Below are 19,850 nucleotides of genomic sequence, written 5' to 3' on the forward strand. Positions count from 1 at the left end.
CGTGCCCTGGCTCCCAGCCCTCCCTGGGCCATGCAGTGCCCTGTGCCTCCATCCCTGTGGCTGTGCCGTGGAGAAGGGGCTGCGGAGCCAAAGGCTTGGCTTGGGTGAGGCAGAGTTTACATAACTCAGGACCTGGTATGAAGTATATGCTTGTTAAATATACATGAAATTACAGATTTTTTTCCTCTTTGTTAGCTCTGGCTTTTGACCAGGTTCTCCCTTTAAACTGACCAGAACACCCACAGGAGTTTTTCCTCCTTCGCTTCCCATTTTGCTGCTTCTGTTGGCATTTTCCTGGTGCACAGATCCCTGTGGCACTCCTGCACCAGGTGCTCTTTGCAGCTCTGTCCTTTATTCACTGATGAACTTTCCCAGTCTTGCCAGGGAGGCCAAAACCCACAGTTCATAACCATTCCTAGGAGAGGTGGGAAGGATGCAGACACACAACTCCTCCGTGGCTCCCAGCTGTTCTGAGGTCCTGCTGAGCTGTTTCACTGGGATCTTTTGTACAGAGGCCTTCCTTCTTCTGTGGCATTTGGGGTTTTTTGCGTCCTCTGAGAAGAAGCTTAATGGAGTGTGAGAGGTTTGTGCCTCTGTAGGACTGACTCTGGGCAAGGCAGTGATTTACCATCACCACTCCCCTCCTGCCCTTCCAGACCAGGAGCTCCAGGGCTCCTGCACCCTCTGTGCAACAACCAACACCAGCGAGGCCAAGGGCTTGAGACATCACATCCCAAAGAATCTTCCCCCTTACACCCACTTGCCTGAATAAAACAAAGTCAGTTACAGTATTGATTTTTAAATTCAAGTGCTACAATTTTTCCTCCCTTTTTCTTCTCTCAATTTCCTCCTTTTTTGCTAAGAGAGTCATTTGGGCTGTTTTAATTCTCTCCTGGAATGAGTTGATTTCATTATAGCTGAATGGATTATACCTGAGCAGGCATCCCTGGGGTGAAGGAGAGCTGTGAGCTGTGAATGGGATGAAAATCCTGGATGGGGAAAGGACTGGGGAAATCTAGAAGACAAGATTAAATAAACTTTTAGAAAGCCTTTGGGAAGGGTGGCTTGAAAGCAAGTACTGGTGTTTGGGAATGCCTGCAGCTGGAGCATCCCTGCTGAGGGTGGCATGGGCACACGGTAGTTCTGCTTCTGTTCCTTGTGCAGGTTTTGAAGAAAGGAGTTTCCCATTTCTCTCTGATCCAGTCTCACCCGTTGTGTGATGCCTCTTGCCTGCACCAGTGAGTGACGGTCTCTGAGGAGACATCTCCTACAATATGGATAGATTACCTCTTTTGTAGCGGGCCTTCAAGGAAACAGTGATTTTCTGATCAAACAGGCTGCTTCTCCCTCTCTTCTAGTCTGCTTCCCAACAGTTTTCTCCTAATTTCAAAGGAAGTACAGCCAAGATACTTGAAATGGATCACTGAAAGCCTCTACCTTTTAGTGCATGTTGTCGGTTGTTGATGCTGTTGTTCCCCTCATTAGAGATCTCTGGGCTTTGATTCGGTGTCTGAGGTTTCATTCCTTCATTGCTTTTTTCTGCCTAATTAATTGGGAAGTTGCTGCTGCACATCAAAGGGGGAGCATTTCCTAAAGAGTAACTACTTAAGCATGAAAACTAATTGAACACATGACCTAATTATTGGTCTCTCAGTGAGTCATACTTTTCCTTTATTTCTGTAGGGTTTTTCTTTTGAAACAACAGCAAATACTAATGGCTCCTGCAGAAGAAATACTGTAGAATTCCAAAGGGGAACATGGGAAAACTGGTACTTGGTCTCCAGTAGGAGATAGCTGCAGATGGAGGAACATGTAAGAAAAAATGAATAAGAAGAAAAAAAACAACAAAAAGACATTGTGACCTTGTTTAACAAAACCAGGTTTTCCGTAGAGGACTATGTTTGTTGGTTTTCATTTCCCAACAGCCTCTTGAATTTGGCAGCTATTTCAGGCTCTGCAAAATTCTGCTGTATCAATCCTTTGCTGTCTTGTTAAAGATCAACTGTCTTCAGCATAAACCAGCAGGGTTTTTTTCAGGGGAAAAAAAGAAAAGTGCAGTCAACAAGTCTAATTGTGAAACTCAGTTATTCCTGTTCTTCTGTCTGAAGAGCTGTCGTGGTCAGAGTGTCACTGTCATCCAGGGGCTGTTTCACTAAATACCCCTCTGGGAGCACCGGTCATTGGGCCAGAATCGCACAGATTTCAGCTGTGGTGAAGGATGAAACCCACTTTTTAATGCCTTGGGAATATGGAGAAAATGAGGTCAGTGGTTGTAGCTTTCCCTTTGGTGGCTCTCCAGGTGATCTGCATCCCAGCCCTCCGTCACCCATGGCCTGGCTGAGGAGAGCACGAGCCCAGGGCTGGGTTCAGAGCAGCCCCAAGGACGCTTTGCAGTGCAGCTGCTCTTCTGTGCTGAAGCCCCTGAGCTGGGGCACCTCCTTGGTGCTGCTGCTGCTGCCGGGAGCGAGCACGGGGAGCGGCCGGTCCTGAGCTCCTGGGCCGCAGCCGGGATCCCTGGAGCTCTGCAGCCGGAGCTGCAGCAGCACCCCTGGAGGCACTGCTGCTGTGCCTGCCTGCACTGGGAGCAGCTGGGCATGGAAGGGCTCCTAGAGCAGGGATAAGGGAGGATTTGGGAATCGGCTGTGTACCCCGCTGCAGCTCTGCGTACAACTCATGTTTTAATGCTTTTGATAGTGAGAAGAAAAACCCTGAGAAATCTTTAACGCACCACTGAAAGTGGAAACTGTGATATTGCAGCAGTAGTGTACTTAATACTGATTTCTCGGAGATTCTCCTGGAAAAATGAGTCACAAAAAGGAAAAAAATAGTTGCAGGCGTGAACTGCTGTGTGGAAGCGTGTTCAGAAGCTGCAGAGACCAGGAAGTGGCATTAAGCTGTTCTGTGAACTGAGCTGTTCATGCACTGCAGATAGCAGGGTCTGGCATTCTGGAACTAAGTCAGCAAACTTGCAAAGTCAGTTTAGTGGGAAAATGCTGTGGGTCTTGGCATCCTGCTGCAAGCCAGGAGCTCTGTGGGCAGGATGTGCTCGAGTGAAGGAGATCACCCAGCATCTGAACTCCTGCTAATTTTGAACTCCTGTGTTCAGAGCCTTGCCTTCCACACTTCCTCGCCACACTTCTGACAGTAACATCATTTCACATGTTTTATACTTCATGTCTGTTTTGGTTTGTGCTTTGTCATCAAAATGGGGCCAGAATTGGCAGGGAGCAAGATTTGTGTTTTTGAGGGTATTTTTCTGTGACCATTGATGTCGGCTTGTCTGAGATGGTGTTCTGGTTTGGCCAAATTTAGAAAAATATCCTCTGAGAGAAGGCACAACCACCCTTCCCCCACCAGGTTCGGGAAAAAATAAATTTTCCTCGAAGGAAAGTGAAGAAGATAAAACTATTTATTTAACAAACACACGGGAAAGGAAAATAATGCTAAATGGTAAAATCTTTTCGCTGTAGAGGAAAAACCTGGGAAACTGCTAAAGTCTTCCCTTTGGTCTCCTCGGAGCTGGGGCTTGGCCCAGGGCCAGGCCCTCTGTGCCCGGTGGAAAGTCCTCCCGATGTGCTCTGATGTTACAGCAATCAAGCAGTCCAGTAGAAAAGGGAGAAAATCCGGAATTCCAGAGAAGGAAAAGCAAAGTCCAACTCTCAGTCTCTCTCTCCGGAGAACAAGAAACTGAAACAACTGGCCAAAAGCTGACTGGAAAGCAGCAAGCCGGGTGCTTCCTCGCTCCCCTGCCGCAGCTGGGGAAAAAAAAAACCTGCTATCTTTATGTGACCTTGAACAAGCTGCAAACTGCTTTGAGAAAGTTTTGCTCAGTTTTTTCCTTCCCCCTCTCAGGCTCAGTTTAGAGGCATAGAAAGGCACAAAAATTAATTTCTGGGCGTAGGCAGCGATATGGGATACACATCATAAGGTCACCCCAAGACAGATGGGAAGAAAGAGCTGATATGAAAAGGCTCTTGAAGAGAAAAGCAGCTCTGCCTGGCAAAGCTGATTAACATGATTCTGTAATTACCACCCAGCTCTGGGTGACCTATTTAAAAACACCTTGTCTTTGTGTTGGGTGGGGAGTGGTGAATCCCTGGCATGGGGGACAGGGAGGAGCCTCCTGCAGATCCATTGGCAGCATCCTGCTCTGTATCCACTAAATAGCACCTGGATCCACTGGAGGGGATTCAGTGGTTGGAGACTGGGACATGCAAAGGATGCTGCATTGGGAGCTTCTTGCTAACAGACACCAGCAGTTTTGTGCAAAACTTGGAGATTAACAGAGGAAACGATTGACATTTTATTTATATTCCTGCTCCCCTCTAAGGCAGAGTGAGAAAAGCCCGAGATGCTTTGGTTTTAACTCCTTTCCTGTGGAGATTAGCAAAGCATAAACCTTGGAATGATTGGTTTTCCTTCTCCTGACTCGTTAAGGTGTTTCTAATCAGAAAATTGCTTCATTAAGCAATTACTTTGCAATCAGAGGAGAACTGAAATTACGAAGCAATTATTTAGTATTGAGAAGATGAAGTTCTTGCCCTGCCAGGCCCCAGCCTTGCAGCTCCTCCCTGGAGCACAATGCACTCGGGCCAGGGTATAAAGACACCCAGTCTGAGAATTCACCAGTTTGTGGTCCTGCAGCCTCAACTGGGCTCCCAGTAATATCCAAGTTTATATTTAAGAAACAAGAAGATGCACAGCCTGAAACTTCAAAGAGCTCTTAAAACGGAGGTTCTAGAGAAGGAATGGAACTAAACTGACACTGATGCTTAGGAGTTACCTTGTTTGACTAAGCAGGTTTGAAAGATGTGACCTGGGGTGTACTTAAAATCCTGTCAGGGCACCTTGTGATGTGACCCATGGAGCTGTCACCAGGCTGAGGGTGCAGATCTGCCATATGAGAAGCAGATTTGAGTTCTTTTACAATTCCCTTTGTTTAAAAGTAAGCAATTATTTACACAGCCCTCTCAGAATGGTTATTTGAGCAGAGAGGGAAGGATTTGTACCAAACAGGGGAGGCTGGTGGATGGAATTTCTGTGAACTTAGGCACAAACCTGCAGTGTGAAGCAGCTTGTAACTGCTGAGGAACACACCTGTCTCGTGGATGTATTGTAGCAGCAACTCAAGGTTGGTTGTCCTGATTTTTGTCTTCCCTGTCAACATCAGTTCTCATGAACAAACTGCTCAAAGGCGTTTTTTTGGAAGTGTTATTGGATCCTGAGTCTGCACAGTGAGGATTAGGTACTTTGGAATTCATTTCACATTGGACTTGAAAGCAAGGTCAGAGACTCTGCAGAGGAAAGGTAAAGTCCCCACTCTGCTGGCTCCAGGCAGGGGAGGGGATGTGCCACACTCAGAGCTGGCTCCAGCCACCATCCTGTCCTGGCATCAGCTGGCCCAGGAGCCTTGGGCTGCTCCAGAGGGAATTAGCACAGGGGAGATGGAGAGGGGTTTGAAATGCACCCAAATACCTGCAGAGGACTTGCCTCAGACTGGCAAGAGTCTCCCTTTGGCCTAGTTTAGTATTTAAATTAAAGCATCTCTAAGTTATAGTTTGTCTTCACTGTAATTAATATTTTTCAAGTTAGCCATGAGTAATAATTTTATCAGTAATGTTTTCTCCTGGCCTGTGTTAACCAGGTTAAGCTGCTGCCTGCAACGTCAATTTGGGATTTCCAGCACACTCCCTTGTACTTAAATATGCAGTTTTTATTATCTTGGCCTAATCCTCATGAATTTGCATCAGGGTAATTTCATGTGCCCGCAGCTTAAAATTAAAACACCTAAAAGGAGGTGGTGGGGTTTTTTTAATATGAAATTAAGAAGCTTGGAGTCTGTGGATATGGTTCAGAATAATTTGTATTTGAATGATGTGTCCAACCTGAGAGTTATTGTAGCCATATCAGCTTGGGCTTGAGGTGATTGGGTTTGTGATTGATGGACAGTGGGGATGAACTGCAGTCACTTCTTGCAGTGCTCAGTTATCTCTGGGCTTATCTCACAGCAGGCTCGTGCTGCACCTTGTGTCTCTGCTCCCTGAGGGGGGGACAGCCCTGTCCTGGCACTGCTGTGTCCTGGAGGGGACAGCCCTGTCCTGGCACTGCTGTGTCCTGGGGAGGGACAGCCCTGTCCTGGCACTGCTGTGTCCTGGGGAGGGACAGCCCTGTCCTGGCACTGCTGTGTCCTGAAGGGGGACAGCCCTGTCCTGGCACCGCTGTGTCCTGGGGAGGGATCCTGTCCTGGCACTGCTGTGTCCTGGAGGGGGGGATGTTTATTGTGGAATTGTGCAAACCCAAAAATGTTCATGTGCAGTTCTAAATCTGTCTGTCCTTTGATGTGTCTCCAAAGCCAGTGTAAATGCAGGATTCTAAATCTTCCTTTGATGCAAGAAAAGAGCTGTGGTTTAGTCAGTATTAAAATGAAATCACAGTGAATTGCAGGGTTGGGTTATTAATCACCGTTTTGGATGAACCAAAGAACAAAGTATTTTTGTTTGTGAGTGAAGTCTGTAGTTTTTCACTAGAACAGCTTCCCCCTCAGCAGGCCTGGAAACAGGCCAGCCTGGCATCACATGGAGACAGAACACTGGGAGAAGTCTGTAGTAATGGAGTTATGGAAAAGAAATCAGTGAGTATAAAACAACTGGTGGTGAAAATCCTCTTCCAGAGCTCTGCTGAGCCCTGCCCGTGGCAAGGTCTGCCTGCAGTGCCTCTGGATCGCCTCTGCCAGCAGCAGGCAGAGTGTTCCTGCCCCTCCCTGTCAGGAGTGTTTGTTGATGTGCTGGATGAGCCAGGCTGCATAACAGATCCTCTTGGAGCTTCCCAGAGACTTCCCTCCATGGACAAAATTAGGGATTCTCCCCCACCTGCCTGTTTTATCAGCAAGTCTTTGTATATGGGCTTTCCTCCAAATCTGTGTTGAGATCTTGCTGAATATCCTCTGGGAATCCAAATGGGCTTATATCAAAAAGATACTTCCTCTCATCTCCGTGCTCTTTGATTTCTTTAGAAAACTCTACAAGATAAGGGTTTGATTTGAGAAGTCTGGCTTCTCATTAGAGATGCTGAATGGGCTCTTCCCCAAAGTGGATGTTCATGGTTCTGTTTGTTTATTATTAGTCCACCAACATGCCCAGCACAGAGCTCAGCCTGGATTTCCTCTGGATTCCTTTAAACACTGATGTCATTCTTCCTGCTTTCCCCTTTCCTGGTACCCAGGTGGTTTCAAAGGGATTAAACATCTACAGGTGATGTTCAGTAATTCAGTACTTAATTTAGTTTATACTTTTTGGTTCCCGGAGATGGGATGGGGCTGTGGGAACTGGGAGGGGGGTCTCGCTCTGTGTCACCCACAGGGGTTGGGGATGGCTGCACCAGCTCTGGGTTTCTCAGCTTGCTGAAATTGTCTGATCCTATTCTCGATTTTCCTTTTTTTTTTTTTTTGTTCCTGTTTGTTGTTTAGATGCTCCAGTGTGTTCAGGAGATTTAAAAAGTAAAATACAGTGGTGTTGCTTTGCTGTGTGGCACCACATGTTCACCCTGGCTGTGAATTTTTGACATACATGTGCCTGTTTTATGCGTCTGAGCCCCCGTTTGTTCCAGACACTCTCAGGAACACGTTGCATCAAACTGGCAGCTGCCTCCGGAAAAGTGGAATATGAATTAATTCAATTTTATGCTCTTCTCTTAAAGGAAAACTTAATCCAGGATTTTTAGTGTTCCAAGCATCTGAGAAACATCTCTGTCTGGGGTGGTTTTATCCATGGCATTGGTGTGGCACATGGAGCACCAGGGATGGTGAGCAGCGAGCTGGAGCCCTGAGCAGCAGGGATGGGTTTGTGTGCTGGGCTCCAGACACACAGCCAGGAGAGGTGGTGTGGAACCTGCCCACCCTTGGCCCTGGAAGCTGCTGGTGGCATTCCTCTTGGGTTTTAACCACTTACTTCTTTGTCAGGCTTCTTGTATTTCAGTTTTTCCAATTTGGGCGTTGTTCCAAAAACCCCTCTCTTGGAATAATTAGCTTGCTTTGATTCCTTTTAATTAAATCATGTGAAGTAGGCTGGCTGCGTGCATGGCAGCGTCACAGGTTTAGCGTCTTCTCTGCATTTGGAAACCGGGATTCAAATCTGCTCCAAGTGGCAGCTGCACCCTGGAATGGTCCTTGGGATTTGGCTGTGTGAGGATAAAGTGTTGCTAAGGATGAGGGCAGAGCAGCACTCGCTGCCTCTCAGCATTTGGGATCCACCGTGGGGAGGCTTTGCCACGGGCTGGACGGCCCAGGTTGTGGAGGTGATGGATTCTGCATTGGGATCACTGGGGTGGGACTGGGTTCCTCCAGGAAATCCTGCCCTGCCCTGCTTTCCGAGGTTCTGCAGGACAGGAAACCTTCCAGTCCAGTGGATTGTCCATGTCCTGCAGGTATGGAATCATGGAATGGTTTGGGTTGGAGGGGACCTTACAGACCATCCAGTCCCAGCCCTTTCCAGTGAACCAGGGTGCTCCAACCTGGCCTTGGACACTTCCAGGGATGGGGCAGCCCCAGCTGCTCTGGGCAGTTCAAGAGGGAGCATCTGAACCTCAAGCACTGCAGCTGTAGTGACTCTATTTTATTTATTGTACCCACCACAGAAACTCACCACATGCAGTGCCTTGTGTGTGCCATTTGCATTTGGGATTCTTTGTCACCCAGAAGCTGTTTAAAAAAACCCTATCTTCAGCCAAATAAAGCTTTTATATCTCATTATAGATTCTGGGTAGGAGCATCCTTCTTCTGCAAGGAGGTGTAAAAGGCAGTTTCAGTATAAAATACTGAATGTTGGAGTAGTTTCTTCTGTGGATAAATTTGGAACACATTCAGTAAGGTATCTTAGGGATAAAAGGGGAGTGACTTCAGGATTTGTTCTGCTGAATGAGAAGAGGATGATGTTATACCTTGTGAAGAGCACAGGCTCTGGATGCCAGCAGAGACATTTGTCATACATTTTTCATACACTTTGTATCTGCTGCGCCGGGGGTTGGGGTTTTGGCGTGGAATCACACACACGCTGTGGTCTGAGTCTTGTGGAGTCTTTCTGGAACAAAGACTCAGGTCTTGGGCTGCAGGAAAATGAAAGAGGAAGACTGGAGTTTTATAGCTTTCATGAGAAAATAGGTTTATCCTCATATTGTCTCAAGGGGAAGAAATCCATCTCCCTGACGAAAGAGCCTCTTGCCTGCTGGGCTGGGCCGTGCCAGTGTCGATGGGAGCCTGGCCTGGCTTCCAGAACTTTCCATTGCCACTGAGAGTTGAGCAACATCAGCAACTTCAATCCCCTGTTCTCACACTGTCACCTCTGGCACTCTGCATTCCTTCCTTTTCACGGGACCTGATCCTGAGCTGAGTTTCCTGGACTCAGCAGCTGGCAAGGTGAGCAGAGCCGAGTTTGGGAGGTGATGACAAGCCAGTTCTGGTGTCTCAGGTGACAGCAAAGCCCTTTGGCACAGCCACGGAGCTGCTGCAGCCCCGGCTCCTCAGGAGAGGGGCCTCTGCCTGGGGCTCCTCCTCAGGGTTGGACGTGTGTCTTGGCCCCTTTAAAAATTAAAGGAAAACCTGTAATTAGGTGAAGTTTCCAAAGCAGAGCCGTTAATTTAAGCTCAAAATCCAAGGACTGTGGGAATTTCTGCAGCCAGTGCATCCTGATGTTCCAGTGGGGTAGGAGCTGATGAATCCACTGAAGGGGTTTTTTCCCCTCTGGACAGACTCGTGTTGGAGAGGTCACTGCTGTGCCCTGCTAAGCAGGGAACGCCTGGGTGGTTCATTTTTCCTTTGAAAGAAGTAAATCCCTTGTGAAACAAATGGACAGTAATTTGGGAGGTCGTTCTGTGTGGGGACATCAGGGGATGATCGGCACCACGGCTTCGGAGTGGCACCATCTCACTTCCCATTTCAGCATTAAACAGGGGTAATGTCCACATAAAAGCACTTTGTGCCACCCCCAAACTGGTTTCTTTTCCTGGTTTGGGTGTCAGAACTTCTTTCTACTGAAACTCACGCAAATTTATCAATATAGTGTTTTATCAGTCCTGAAGTTTCAACACTGAACGGTGAAATGTCTTAAAAAAGAACATCCTAACTGTCACAAGTGAGCAGGGACAAGCTTGGATAAACCAGTGAGTGTTCCACAGAAGTGTGGCAATAAACAAGCAAAACTTTTAACTTTGCCTGTGTGAGCAGAATAATGAGAATGTCCTGGATGAGGCCACCACGTTATTGTGTTTGACAGGAGCTGTTCAGTGAGACAGGAGGTGATCAGGAAATCACATTCCCACGGAAGGGCAGCTGCCATCCCTGTCAGCACCTCCCTGCCTGCCCGTCAGGGCGCTCCGGCCGGGCTGTGACAGCTCTGCTGCTCCCGATGCATCACCCAGCTGAAGGCTGGAGTGTCCTGTCTGTAATTGCATCAGGAGGCACAGGCTCCTTGCCAAACGGCAGGAAATACCTGCCACCAGCACCTGATGGAAGGCAGGGAGGGCAGCGTGGTGGTCAGGGCCAGCAGCGCTCGGGAACTGGGCAATGGCTCATAAAAACGGGGGAAAACAGCCCAAAGTGTGGGGGGGTGTGTGTGGTACAACGGGAGCTGCTGAGGTTAAGCCCCACAGAGCTGTCGGGTTTTGGTTGGGCTCTGTTACCTTTTGCACTCATTAGTGCTGGAAAGCTGCTGCTGGGAACTGGAGGGGAAGGAATCAGCACCTTGACAGGGAAGGTAAAGGAATAACGATGGGAGGAAAGAAAAAGACCAAAAAAGCAGCACCTGGGCTGGGGTGTTACTCACATACCTGGTTCTTGTCATACCTAAAACCCACCTGAGTCCTGAGCTGGCAGGAGGACTCAGACTGTGCTTTATTCACAGGCTCCCTCCCCTCCTTTCCGTGCTCCTTGTCCTCGTGTTTCTCCAGGCCCAAATGATCTGTTTGCAGTTTGGAAATTGAGATCTACAGACTTTAGTTTTAGAGTCTGAATCCACCTCCATTAACTGCAAGCTGTGTTTAATATTGATGCTCCAGGGACGTGAGGAGGGATGGAATGAGCCTGTTCTCCCGTGGAAAAAAGCTGAAATTCCCCAGCACTCCGGTTTGGGTGACTGGTGAGGCTGCCAGCAGCCAGGCGGGGATTTAAGGGGCACATTTTTGCAAATCAGTGTCTTCATCACTACCCTGAGCGGAGAGAGGAGGAGGTGGGGGATCTGTGGGAAGATTAATGCAGCCTCTTGGCTTTCCTGAGTGCTGAGGTTCCCAGAAAGGATGAGGCTGTCGCATCACCGCTTCTTGCTTCATATTTTTCCTCCTTTTGCTTGCTTTTCTTGGGTGTTGCCATCACTAAATGCTGCCGTTCATTGTTCCCTCTCCTGCTGGCTGGAGACTCTGATTGTTAATTGAGCAGCACTGTATCTGCTCTTCAGGCTTCTCAGATAAACAATTTAAGTCCTTCATCCTCTTTTACTGTGACATTTTAAGACTTTTTTATCTTTGGCTGCCATAGAGAAAAACCTAAAAATCCCAAACTTTGGCCCTGGTTTGGTTTGTAAACAGGCTCCCAATGGCAGGTTTTGTAGAGGTGTGTTTGTCCTGCTCTTAAACTTGGGTCTTTGTTTCAGTACATCACATTGGAGGTTTTTATTGTGATCCTGGGGTTTCAGTTTCTGCAGCTCTGGAGAAGAGAGAAAGAACCAGGCTTTTGTCTTTCAAAGGGCAGTTGAAAGACTTTCTGTTATTATTTGGCCTTACTTCAAAAAAATGCACTTTTGAGCGTGACAAACCAGCTCCTACCTGGGTGTCTTGAACTCAGCCAAGTTAAAACGGGTTTGAATCATCGGGGTTTTTGCCAGTTTGATTTTTCCTCCATCCTCCAATGTGCTCTGAGTTCGGTGCTCGTGGGAAGGGTAACGTGGTGTCCATAGCCACAGCTGGGGGAATGCATCAGTTTTTCCCAAGGCAATGTGCAGTTTCCAAGGGCTCTCCATCACTTTCCCCCCTTCGTACCCAACTGTGTGAATGTCCAATTCCTGGGCCTTTTGTGTCCTTTTGTCTCGAGAATGGTGTCGATCTATACAATTTTCTCTCTTCAAAAGAGGGAATTTTTTCAGTTGGAGGTGTAGAGGGTCTGAATTGGAGGATTACATGAGGGGTTACTTTTGAGGCTGGCTAATGTTTAAACAGATTTTACCTTCCTAAGGCTTTTTGAATATTAATAATTTAGAAGTGAGTGAGCTGGGTGGGAGCTGGGAGCTGTGCTGAACTCCCTCCAACCTGTGCTGTTGGTGTGTGTGTGACAGTCCCACAGACACGCTTTGTCTGTTCAGCCCCACTGTTGACGTTTGGTGTTCCCTTTTCCCAAAGCAGCCAGTTTCCATCCAGCACCCGTGGGACAGGCTGTGTGCAATGACTCTGTGCCGTGCTGTGTCCCAGGCCAGGTACAAGCAGAGCCTGGACCCCACGGTGGACGAGGTGAAGAAGCTGTGCACGTCCCTGCGCCGCAACGCCAAGGAGGAGCGCGTGCTGTTCCACTACAACGGGCACGGCGTGCCCCGGCCCACCGTCAACGGCGAGATCTGGGTCTTCAACAAGGTGGGTCTGCGGCTCAGCACGGCACTGAAGGCTTCTGGTAGAGCACAGCTGGGTTTTGGAGTTGTGGAGTCACAGGCTGCTTTGGGTTGGAGGGACCTCAAAGCCCATCCAGTGCCACCCCTGCCATGGGCAGGGACACCTCCCACTGTCCCAGGCTGCTCCAAGCCCCAATGTCCAGCCTGGCCTTGGACATGCCAGGGATCCAGGGGCAGCCACAGCTGCTCTGGGCACCCTGTGCCAGGGCCTGCCCACCCTCACAGGAAGAATTCCTTCCCGATACGTCCCTCTCCATTTGAACACATTTTCCCATCACTTTTCCAGGTTTGGGACATATTCACAGGTGTTTGGTTCCCAGTTTGCTTCCTTTGTATTCTTGAGGCTGTGTGGCCACACAGGCTGTCCCTGCCCTGTGGGGCACGAGGGGCTTCTCTCCAGTGCACTGAAGCGATAAATTACTGGCACAGAGATGGAAAGGGAACGTTGAAACTCGGAATTGTGCCTGATTTACTGAAGGTTCCTGCCCTGACTCACTGTCCAGTGTGGCCATACCAAGAGAGAATCAAGACAGTCCCAGGGAACTGGTTCATTTGGCATTTTCTAGCCTTTTGCCACATGTTGAGGCTGCAATAACATTTTTCATGGATTTATTGTGAGTGCTGCTGTATTAGTAAGGAGCAATGTTCTAGTTAACTTACTGTTTCCAGAGAAAATCTCAATGTGGTTTCAAAAAGATGAAAAATCAACATCCCCCAACTTCAGACATGTTTATTCTGGCATTTTAAGGAGCTTCTCTGCAAATTCTGAAGGCCTGCTTTTTTTTTTAAATACCTCTGAGTTGTTCACTAAACAATTGGGGATGAAATGTGCTCACAAGCAGTCTCCAGGTGAGCTGTCTTTGTGTCATGTCCCTGAGGAGGCACAGAGGGGTGGTGGGAGCAGTGCTGGAGCAGGGACTTCTCCTCCAAGCGCAAGCCAGGGAACAAACCGTGCGTCCAGCCCAGCGTGGCAGCTGCATCAAAGCATCACCCTGAGCAAGTGTGCTGCAGAGCTCTGCTTTAACACCCCTTCTTGCTTCAAACCTCCTCATTTACATATCATTAGCAAATGTGATGTTTTATGTGACCCCCCCAGTAGAGTTGGAACATAAAGTTCTTCTGGTTGCAAATACCACAATATTAATCAGAGCTATAATCCAATCTTAGCTGGAGCAAGATGCAGTAGAAATACAAAGGTAAAACAATGCCTGCCCATAAAATGTCAGTGATGAGATGTGTCAGAGCAGGTTTTTTATGTGGAACTTCCTGGGGTTGGAATGTGCTCCACGTGAGTGGTGACCTTAAGAAAGGGCTGTGCTGAGGACGAGCTGTTCGTGCCTCATTCCACCCTGCAGTGATTTGCAGCTCCCTAAACTGCACTCACCTCCCTAAAACTTTGGCTTTTATCAACAATTTTTCCTATTAATTTTAATGAAACGACCCAAACTGTTATATATGGGCAAAGCTGGGTTTGGAAATGCCTTACCCCTCCCTACCTTATGTAACACATGGTTTATGATCCCTCCTGTCTTTATCGATGCTGATACGTGTCCTTGAAAATTTGATTTTTGTAAAAAGTTTACTGGTTTTATTACAGCTATTTTAAGTCTCTTGAATTTAAATGAGAGTTACGATCCCATCCATCATCCTGCTGATGTTAATAGGAACATCACAGCTTTTCCTGAGGATTTTGGGCCGAGCTCAGGACTGGAGGAACACCAGGTTGCCCTCTACCTGCAGCTGAGAAGGATCTTGCTGGCAGCCACTGGGGATTTGGTGGTGACTCTTTGCAGGCAGAGATCTGTGGTTTATATTTTCAGCTCACTTAGTTCAGGATTGGCTCCTCATAGCTGGTTTTAAATGGCTGATTTTTATCCTCTTGCCTCCAGTTATTTGGGGGCGTTAAGATGGAAGACAAGGAACAAGATCCTTCCTATTTACAGAAAAGGAACTGTGGGTACTTCACTCTGTTGAAGGCAGCTTTGTTGGTTTTAATTTTAATGGATAATTTGGAAAGTTGCACAGAAGCTAAAGCTGTAATAAAATTATGAAGCATCTCATTAGGCTCAGGCGGGGTAGCGCTGATGGGCTGCAGGGGCTTAATTATCCATCCTGATTTATTGATGGGGTTTTCAGTTTAAGATGTTTGATGTTAAATTAAAGACAGCTGCTTTGCATCCTTTATCAGTGTTGCAGAAATTTGGGATAAAATTGGACTATTAAATGCTGCTTGGAGTTGTTAGCATATATCAAAACTCTAAATATCTGATACTGAAAACTCTTGGCAGAGTTTTGGGCTTTTTTTTTTTTAGAGTTGGGTGTTTCAAATAATGCCACAGTAAAATCTGCTTGTCATTTGTGTTGACTTGGGTTCATGCCCTCATTATTGATAGACACTGACTGTATTTGTATTCATTAATAAATTCAATCTAGGTTTTATTTTGGGGTTTCGTTTTGTGGGTGTGTTTTATTACCTCACCCAGTTCGGGTTCTGGTGCTTCTGTGCCCCGCGGTAACAGGAGTGGTGCTTTTCTCCCGGCAGAACTACACCCAGTACATCCCCCTGTCCATCTACGACCTGCAGACCTGGATGGGGAGTCCTTCCATCTTCGTCTACGACTGCTCCAACGCCGGCCTGATTGTCAAGTCCTTCAAGCAATTTGCACTACAGAGAGAGCAGGAGCTGGAGGTGAGAGCTCAGGCTGCACAGCTCTGCTGGGGCTTACTGAACACAAATGAGGTTTAAGCTTGCTTTGCTGTATACACTGAAAAATGTGTTTAAAACCATGTCGGAAGGTAAATTAATTTGCAAATAACTTTGCCACTCCGATCTTTCTGGTTCAGTTTGCTATCCCATTAAACTTGGAATGATTTTTAATACAAGCACTAATTAAATGTTAATGTTAATAGAATCAATTTGGGCCTTAATGGTCTTTTCTGCTGAGATGACTGCTGAGGTGAACAGGACATCATTATTTTGGTTGCAAAACTCTGGTATCTGGGGCTGTTTTGTGCTGTTGAAGTGAATGAGAAAATGTGAAACAACAAAAACCTGATCCACAGAGGGATTGTCCTGGTGGTTCCAGTTCTGCAGAGTGTGGAATGTGTTCCCAATGAAAAGCTGTCTTTGGTTGCAAATGGAATTAGCAATAAATTTATTGAAGCAAGTCTGAAATGCAAAGTGGAAGGGAAGAAGTTGGAATGTTCTGTGCAGCCTCCCCCCTGCTGCCTGCAGCTCACAGGGAGAGGACATTTGTAAAGGTTCACTTCTCACACTTCTAAGACACTGGATTAGAAACCCCAAAACTTCAAGGAAGGAATATTAATTAATCAGGCAAGTGGCTGTCACAAATACAACCTCCAAACAGATGCTAAGTGTCCCTGCCTGCCACTCCTTTCCTTCTGAATTCTGGTTTCTGGAGATGCTTTAGTGGGGACTCTTTGACATGTGGAAATTCCATTGTACTGAAGAAGACAGTCTGGTAGCCTGGGATCTGCAGATCATTTCATTTTTCCTTCTTTTCCATAAAATAATTCCACATTTTCTAGCAATAAGAAACTTCCCAAGTCTGTGGCTTGGGAAGAACAGCAAACTGCCAGACAGGGATCAATAGAATTGGTAATAGATGCCTTTTGAAGTCAAAGAAACGTGGTCTGAATATCCTTTTCCAAGTTTCCCTATCAGCCTGTGACTTCCACTGGGGTATTTTTGGGGCCTTTATCCTTTGTTTATACGATGCTCTCTTCAGCATTTTGGTTTTGGTTTCTCATTCTGTTCCCAAGCAGGTTGAACAGGTCTGACTTCACCTTCCCTTTCCCTGCTTTCTTCACCAATTTCCTTTTCCCCTTGGCTCATGCTGAGCTCCAGGAGGCCTTGGAGGCTGCTTTGGGAGGGAGCAGCCCCAGGGACTCGGCCGTGAGGCAGATCCACTGCTCCGGTGGAGCTTGTGCAGGAAAACCTCTGCAAGTCTGGCCAAGTGAGAGGGATGGGCACAAGTGATGATGTCAGTCTTTATTTCAACAAACATTAAATTCCATCTTCCCTGGGATTTTTCATCTTGTGGAATATGTGAGGTTACATGGGACAGCTGCTTTAGTACCGCTGCTCTTGCAGCACAGGTTAACACTACCAGTTAATTTGGGTATGAAAATACTTCCAGGGTTATGTGTCAGCTTTTCATTCTGCCCTTAGATTTCATTAACTCCTGGTGCCTGACGGAGGTTCCTGCTCGTGGGGAATTGAAAGCAAAGCCTTGGTAACGGAGAGAGCAGAGTGCTCACGGCATCATGAGAGCGTGGAGGGGAATTCATTTGGAAAATTATAAATTATCCAATTGTACAAATTCATGAAAAGTGAAGCAAAGCTGGAACGGGTGCTCCAGAGGCGCTGCCAGAGTGATCAGGATAATTGTTCCCCTTCTCCCTGCAAGGAGATCAGAGGAGTTTGCTCTTCCATTAATCTGCCAGAGGGATTCTGATCTTCTGATTCCATATATTGCCCTAATAAAAAAAATGCAAAATGTTGGAAAAAAATTTTGGTGGCTGAAGTTTACTTTGTTTACCTGGCTCAGAAAGGTGCTGGAAAGATTATGTTTTTATTCCCTGAATTATTAGTCTCAAAGATCATATTCATAGTCAAAATCTTAAATAGGAGAATCCCTGTGCTTTTGGAAAATGGGAATGTTGGTCTATAGGGTATTTTTACTTTATGGACTGAGGTTTGGTCTACAGGGTATTTCTAGAGTGACTTTGGAGTTAGCAGTTGAGTACTGTTAGATATGAGTTAAAGCTGTGGCTGGTGCTTCCACAGTCACAAAGAGCTCCAAACCCAGAGCTCCAGGGAACACTGGCAGCTCTTCCTGGGTTATTTCCTCACCTTCCCTGACTCCCCGCTGGGGAATTCCCTTGTTCTCCACAGGTGGCTGCCATTAACCCCAACCACCCCCTTGCCCAGATGCCTCTGCCCCCCTCCATGAAGAACTGCATCCAGCTGGCAGCGTGTGAGGCCAACGAGCTGCTGCCCATGATCCCGGACCTGCCTGCCGACCTCTTCACCTCCTGCCTCACCACCCCCATCAAGATTGCGCTGCGCTGGTGAGTGCCAGTCCCTCCTGCACAGCCTGGGGCACCGCAGGGCTTTGGAAATCCAGCAGCTTCACCTGACCCGGAGCTCCCCTGCAGTGCTGAATAGCAGGGTTTGAACTGTGTGCTGGGGACAGTGGCTTATTAATGAGAGCTAGAAAGGTGAAAATATTGTTATCTTCTACTTACTGCATTTCAGTTTCCAGCTCAGTACCCAGGTTTGCTCAGATTAAGGGATTTACTGTTCTGGGAATTAAATATTTTCTTCCCCAGAGAGCAACACAGTGCAGTGCAACTTTCTGTAAACTGTCCTTTGCACAAATCACATTCCAAATATTGCGGTTGCTGTAAATAATGCAGGAGCTTTAAACAGTGCTGAAGTGAGAGGCAGGGAGTGATAAACCAGGGAAAGATGTTCTGGAATGACAGACCGAGTTAATTAGGCAGAAAGTTAGAGAAGGCTGCTCCAGAGAGCAGGAGCTTTCCAAGAGCAGTGTTCTACCCAACACCAGGGACCTGTGCCTGGGGAGGAGTCTGGAGCCCCCAGAGCTCGGAGGGTCCATTCCTAGGGGCTCTTCCAGCTGCTCCTCTCAAGTTCGTGCCTGATCCAGAATGGAAAAACTTCGGGGCATTTGTTGGACGGGGTTTGAACAGGCAGAAGCCCACAGACACTGCAGGAGGTGGTGAGAAATTGTCACCACAACTCCAAGAGTTACTCACTGCCCTTTGGAGATATTTGTAATAAATTACAATTCTTTAAACTCTTTCTGTTTCACATTAGCAGCAAACTGAGTGAGTTCTTTGGCCAGGCTCTGGTTTGGGTATGTGAGTTCTGTAAGAGAGGTTTTTTGGTGGGTTTTGTTTGTTAGATGTGCTAAGAAAGGTTTTTTTTGGATCCTGTGATCTGTTCAGGAATTTTCTGTTCCTCATCTCCATGGGAACATGGCTGAGGGGGTGAGCAGGGCAGGTTCTCCACAGGCTTCACCTGCATGAGAGATTCTCCGAGTTGTGTCTCGGGGTGTTTGACAGGAAAGGTGTTTGTAAAACTGCTCAGGAGAAGGGTTTCAACACCTCAACCTCAGCTGGCTAATGCTGGAAGGTGCCATGGGAACTCCTGGACAGTGAAGAATTCCCTCCCACCTCCAATCCAATGATTGTGTGGTGTTCAGTCTCAGAAATGTTATTCTGATGAAGGTTATGCTCCTTCTGTGTTCCCAGTTGATTGGCATTATCGCAGGTGTGGGTTTATCCATGCAATCCTGTAAATAGTAAGTGCTGCTGTGGATCATTGGTTTTCACTGATGTTAATAAACACAACAAATGCAAAACCAGACCCTTTGCTGCATTCTAAGAGTTTGAGCCAAGCTGTGTGTTGATGTCCTAAAGCTGGGAACCAAAAGTAAACACGGATACCTTTGCCATTAAAACCTCCCTTTTCCTTCATCTCAGCCCTTTTCCTAGAGCTGACCCAGAACCCTGTGGAACTGCTTTTGAAATATGACATTTGTGCAGCTCCAGCCTGGCACTCTAATGAGGTTTCATATATGGAATTTATGGGCAAATGAAGGTTTGAATAAACATTTATCCATCCCATTTTGTTCTGGAGGACAGAATCCCTCATCAATTGGGGCTGCAGCTGTAGCCACTTCTGTCTAATTTCAGGGGAAGTAAAATTGATGCTGGGAAGAGAAGCACAGGTCAGCCAAGCCCTTGGGATGTGGGGCATGGAACTCCTGATGCCAGCCTGCAATTCCGGGAGCCTGGAGTGTGACTTGGCTGTGTGCACGCTGATTGTCCTTGTGTGTAGTGACTGCTGTGAGCTGACGTGTTCCAAATAGATCCTGTAGCTATATAAAGCTCCGTGCGAGGCAAATTGGGAGCTAAGCTGGATTGTTAATCCTGGCGGATCGCGCTGTGGGGAGGCGGGCGCGGCCGGGGAGGAAACGGGCAGCGCTCGGGGTGTTTGGGGCCCTGTTTTACGCAGATCCCGGTGGCTCACGGTGTCCAAGGCACGGGCAGCTCCACTGGAAGCTCAGGGTGACTCATGTGCCTGCCTTTCCATCGCTCCTGGGAGGTGCAGACCGGCTGGAGCCACCCAGCCGGGGGTCCGCGGGGCCGGCGCAGGGG

At 47.5% G+C, this 19,850-nt stretch overlaps 1 protein-coding gene across 4 annotated transcripts in view; it reads left to right on the forward strand.

The window, feature by feature from the left end:
- The window catches only part of RPTOR (regulatory associated protein of MTOR complex 1), a 96,037-nt gene that overhangs the window by 15,161 nt on the left and 61,026 nt on the right, over positions 1 to 19,850 (forward strand). For all 4 annotated transcript variants that reach the window (XM_017730244.1, XM_017730251.1, XM_017730255.1 and 1 more), the window contains exons 4-6: positions 12,448 to 12,606; positions 15,184 to 15,330; positions 17,560 to 17,735. In XM_017730244.1, the coding sequence (XP_017585733.1) occupies positions 12,448 to 12,606; positions 15,184 to 15,330; positions 17,560 to 17,735 (482 nt within the window). The remainder of the gene's footprint in view (positions 1 to 12,447; positions 12,607 to 15,183; positions 15,331 to 17,559; positions 17,736 to 19,850) is intronic.

Source organism: Corvus brachyrhynchos, unplaced genomic scaffold (genome assembly GCF_000691975.1).
Source record: "Corvus brachyrhynchos isolate BGI_N302 unplaced genomic scaffold, ASM69197v1 scaffold340, whole genome shotgun sequence".
Classification (NCBI taxonomy): Eukaryota; Metazoa; Chordata; class Aves; order Passeriformes; family Corvidae; genus Corvus; species Corvus brachyrhynchos.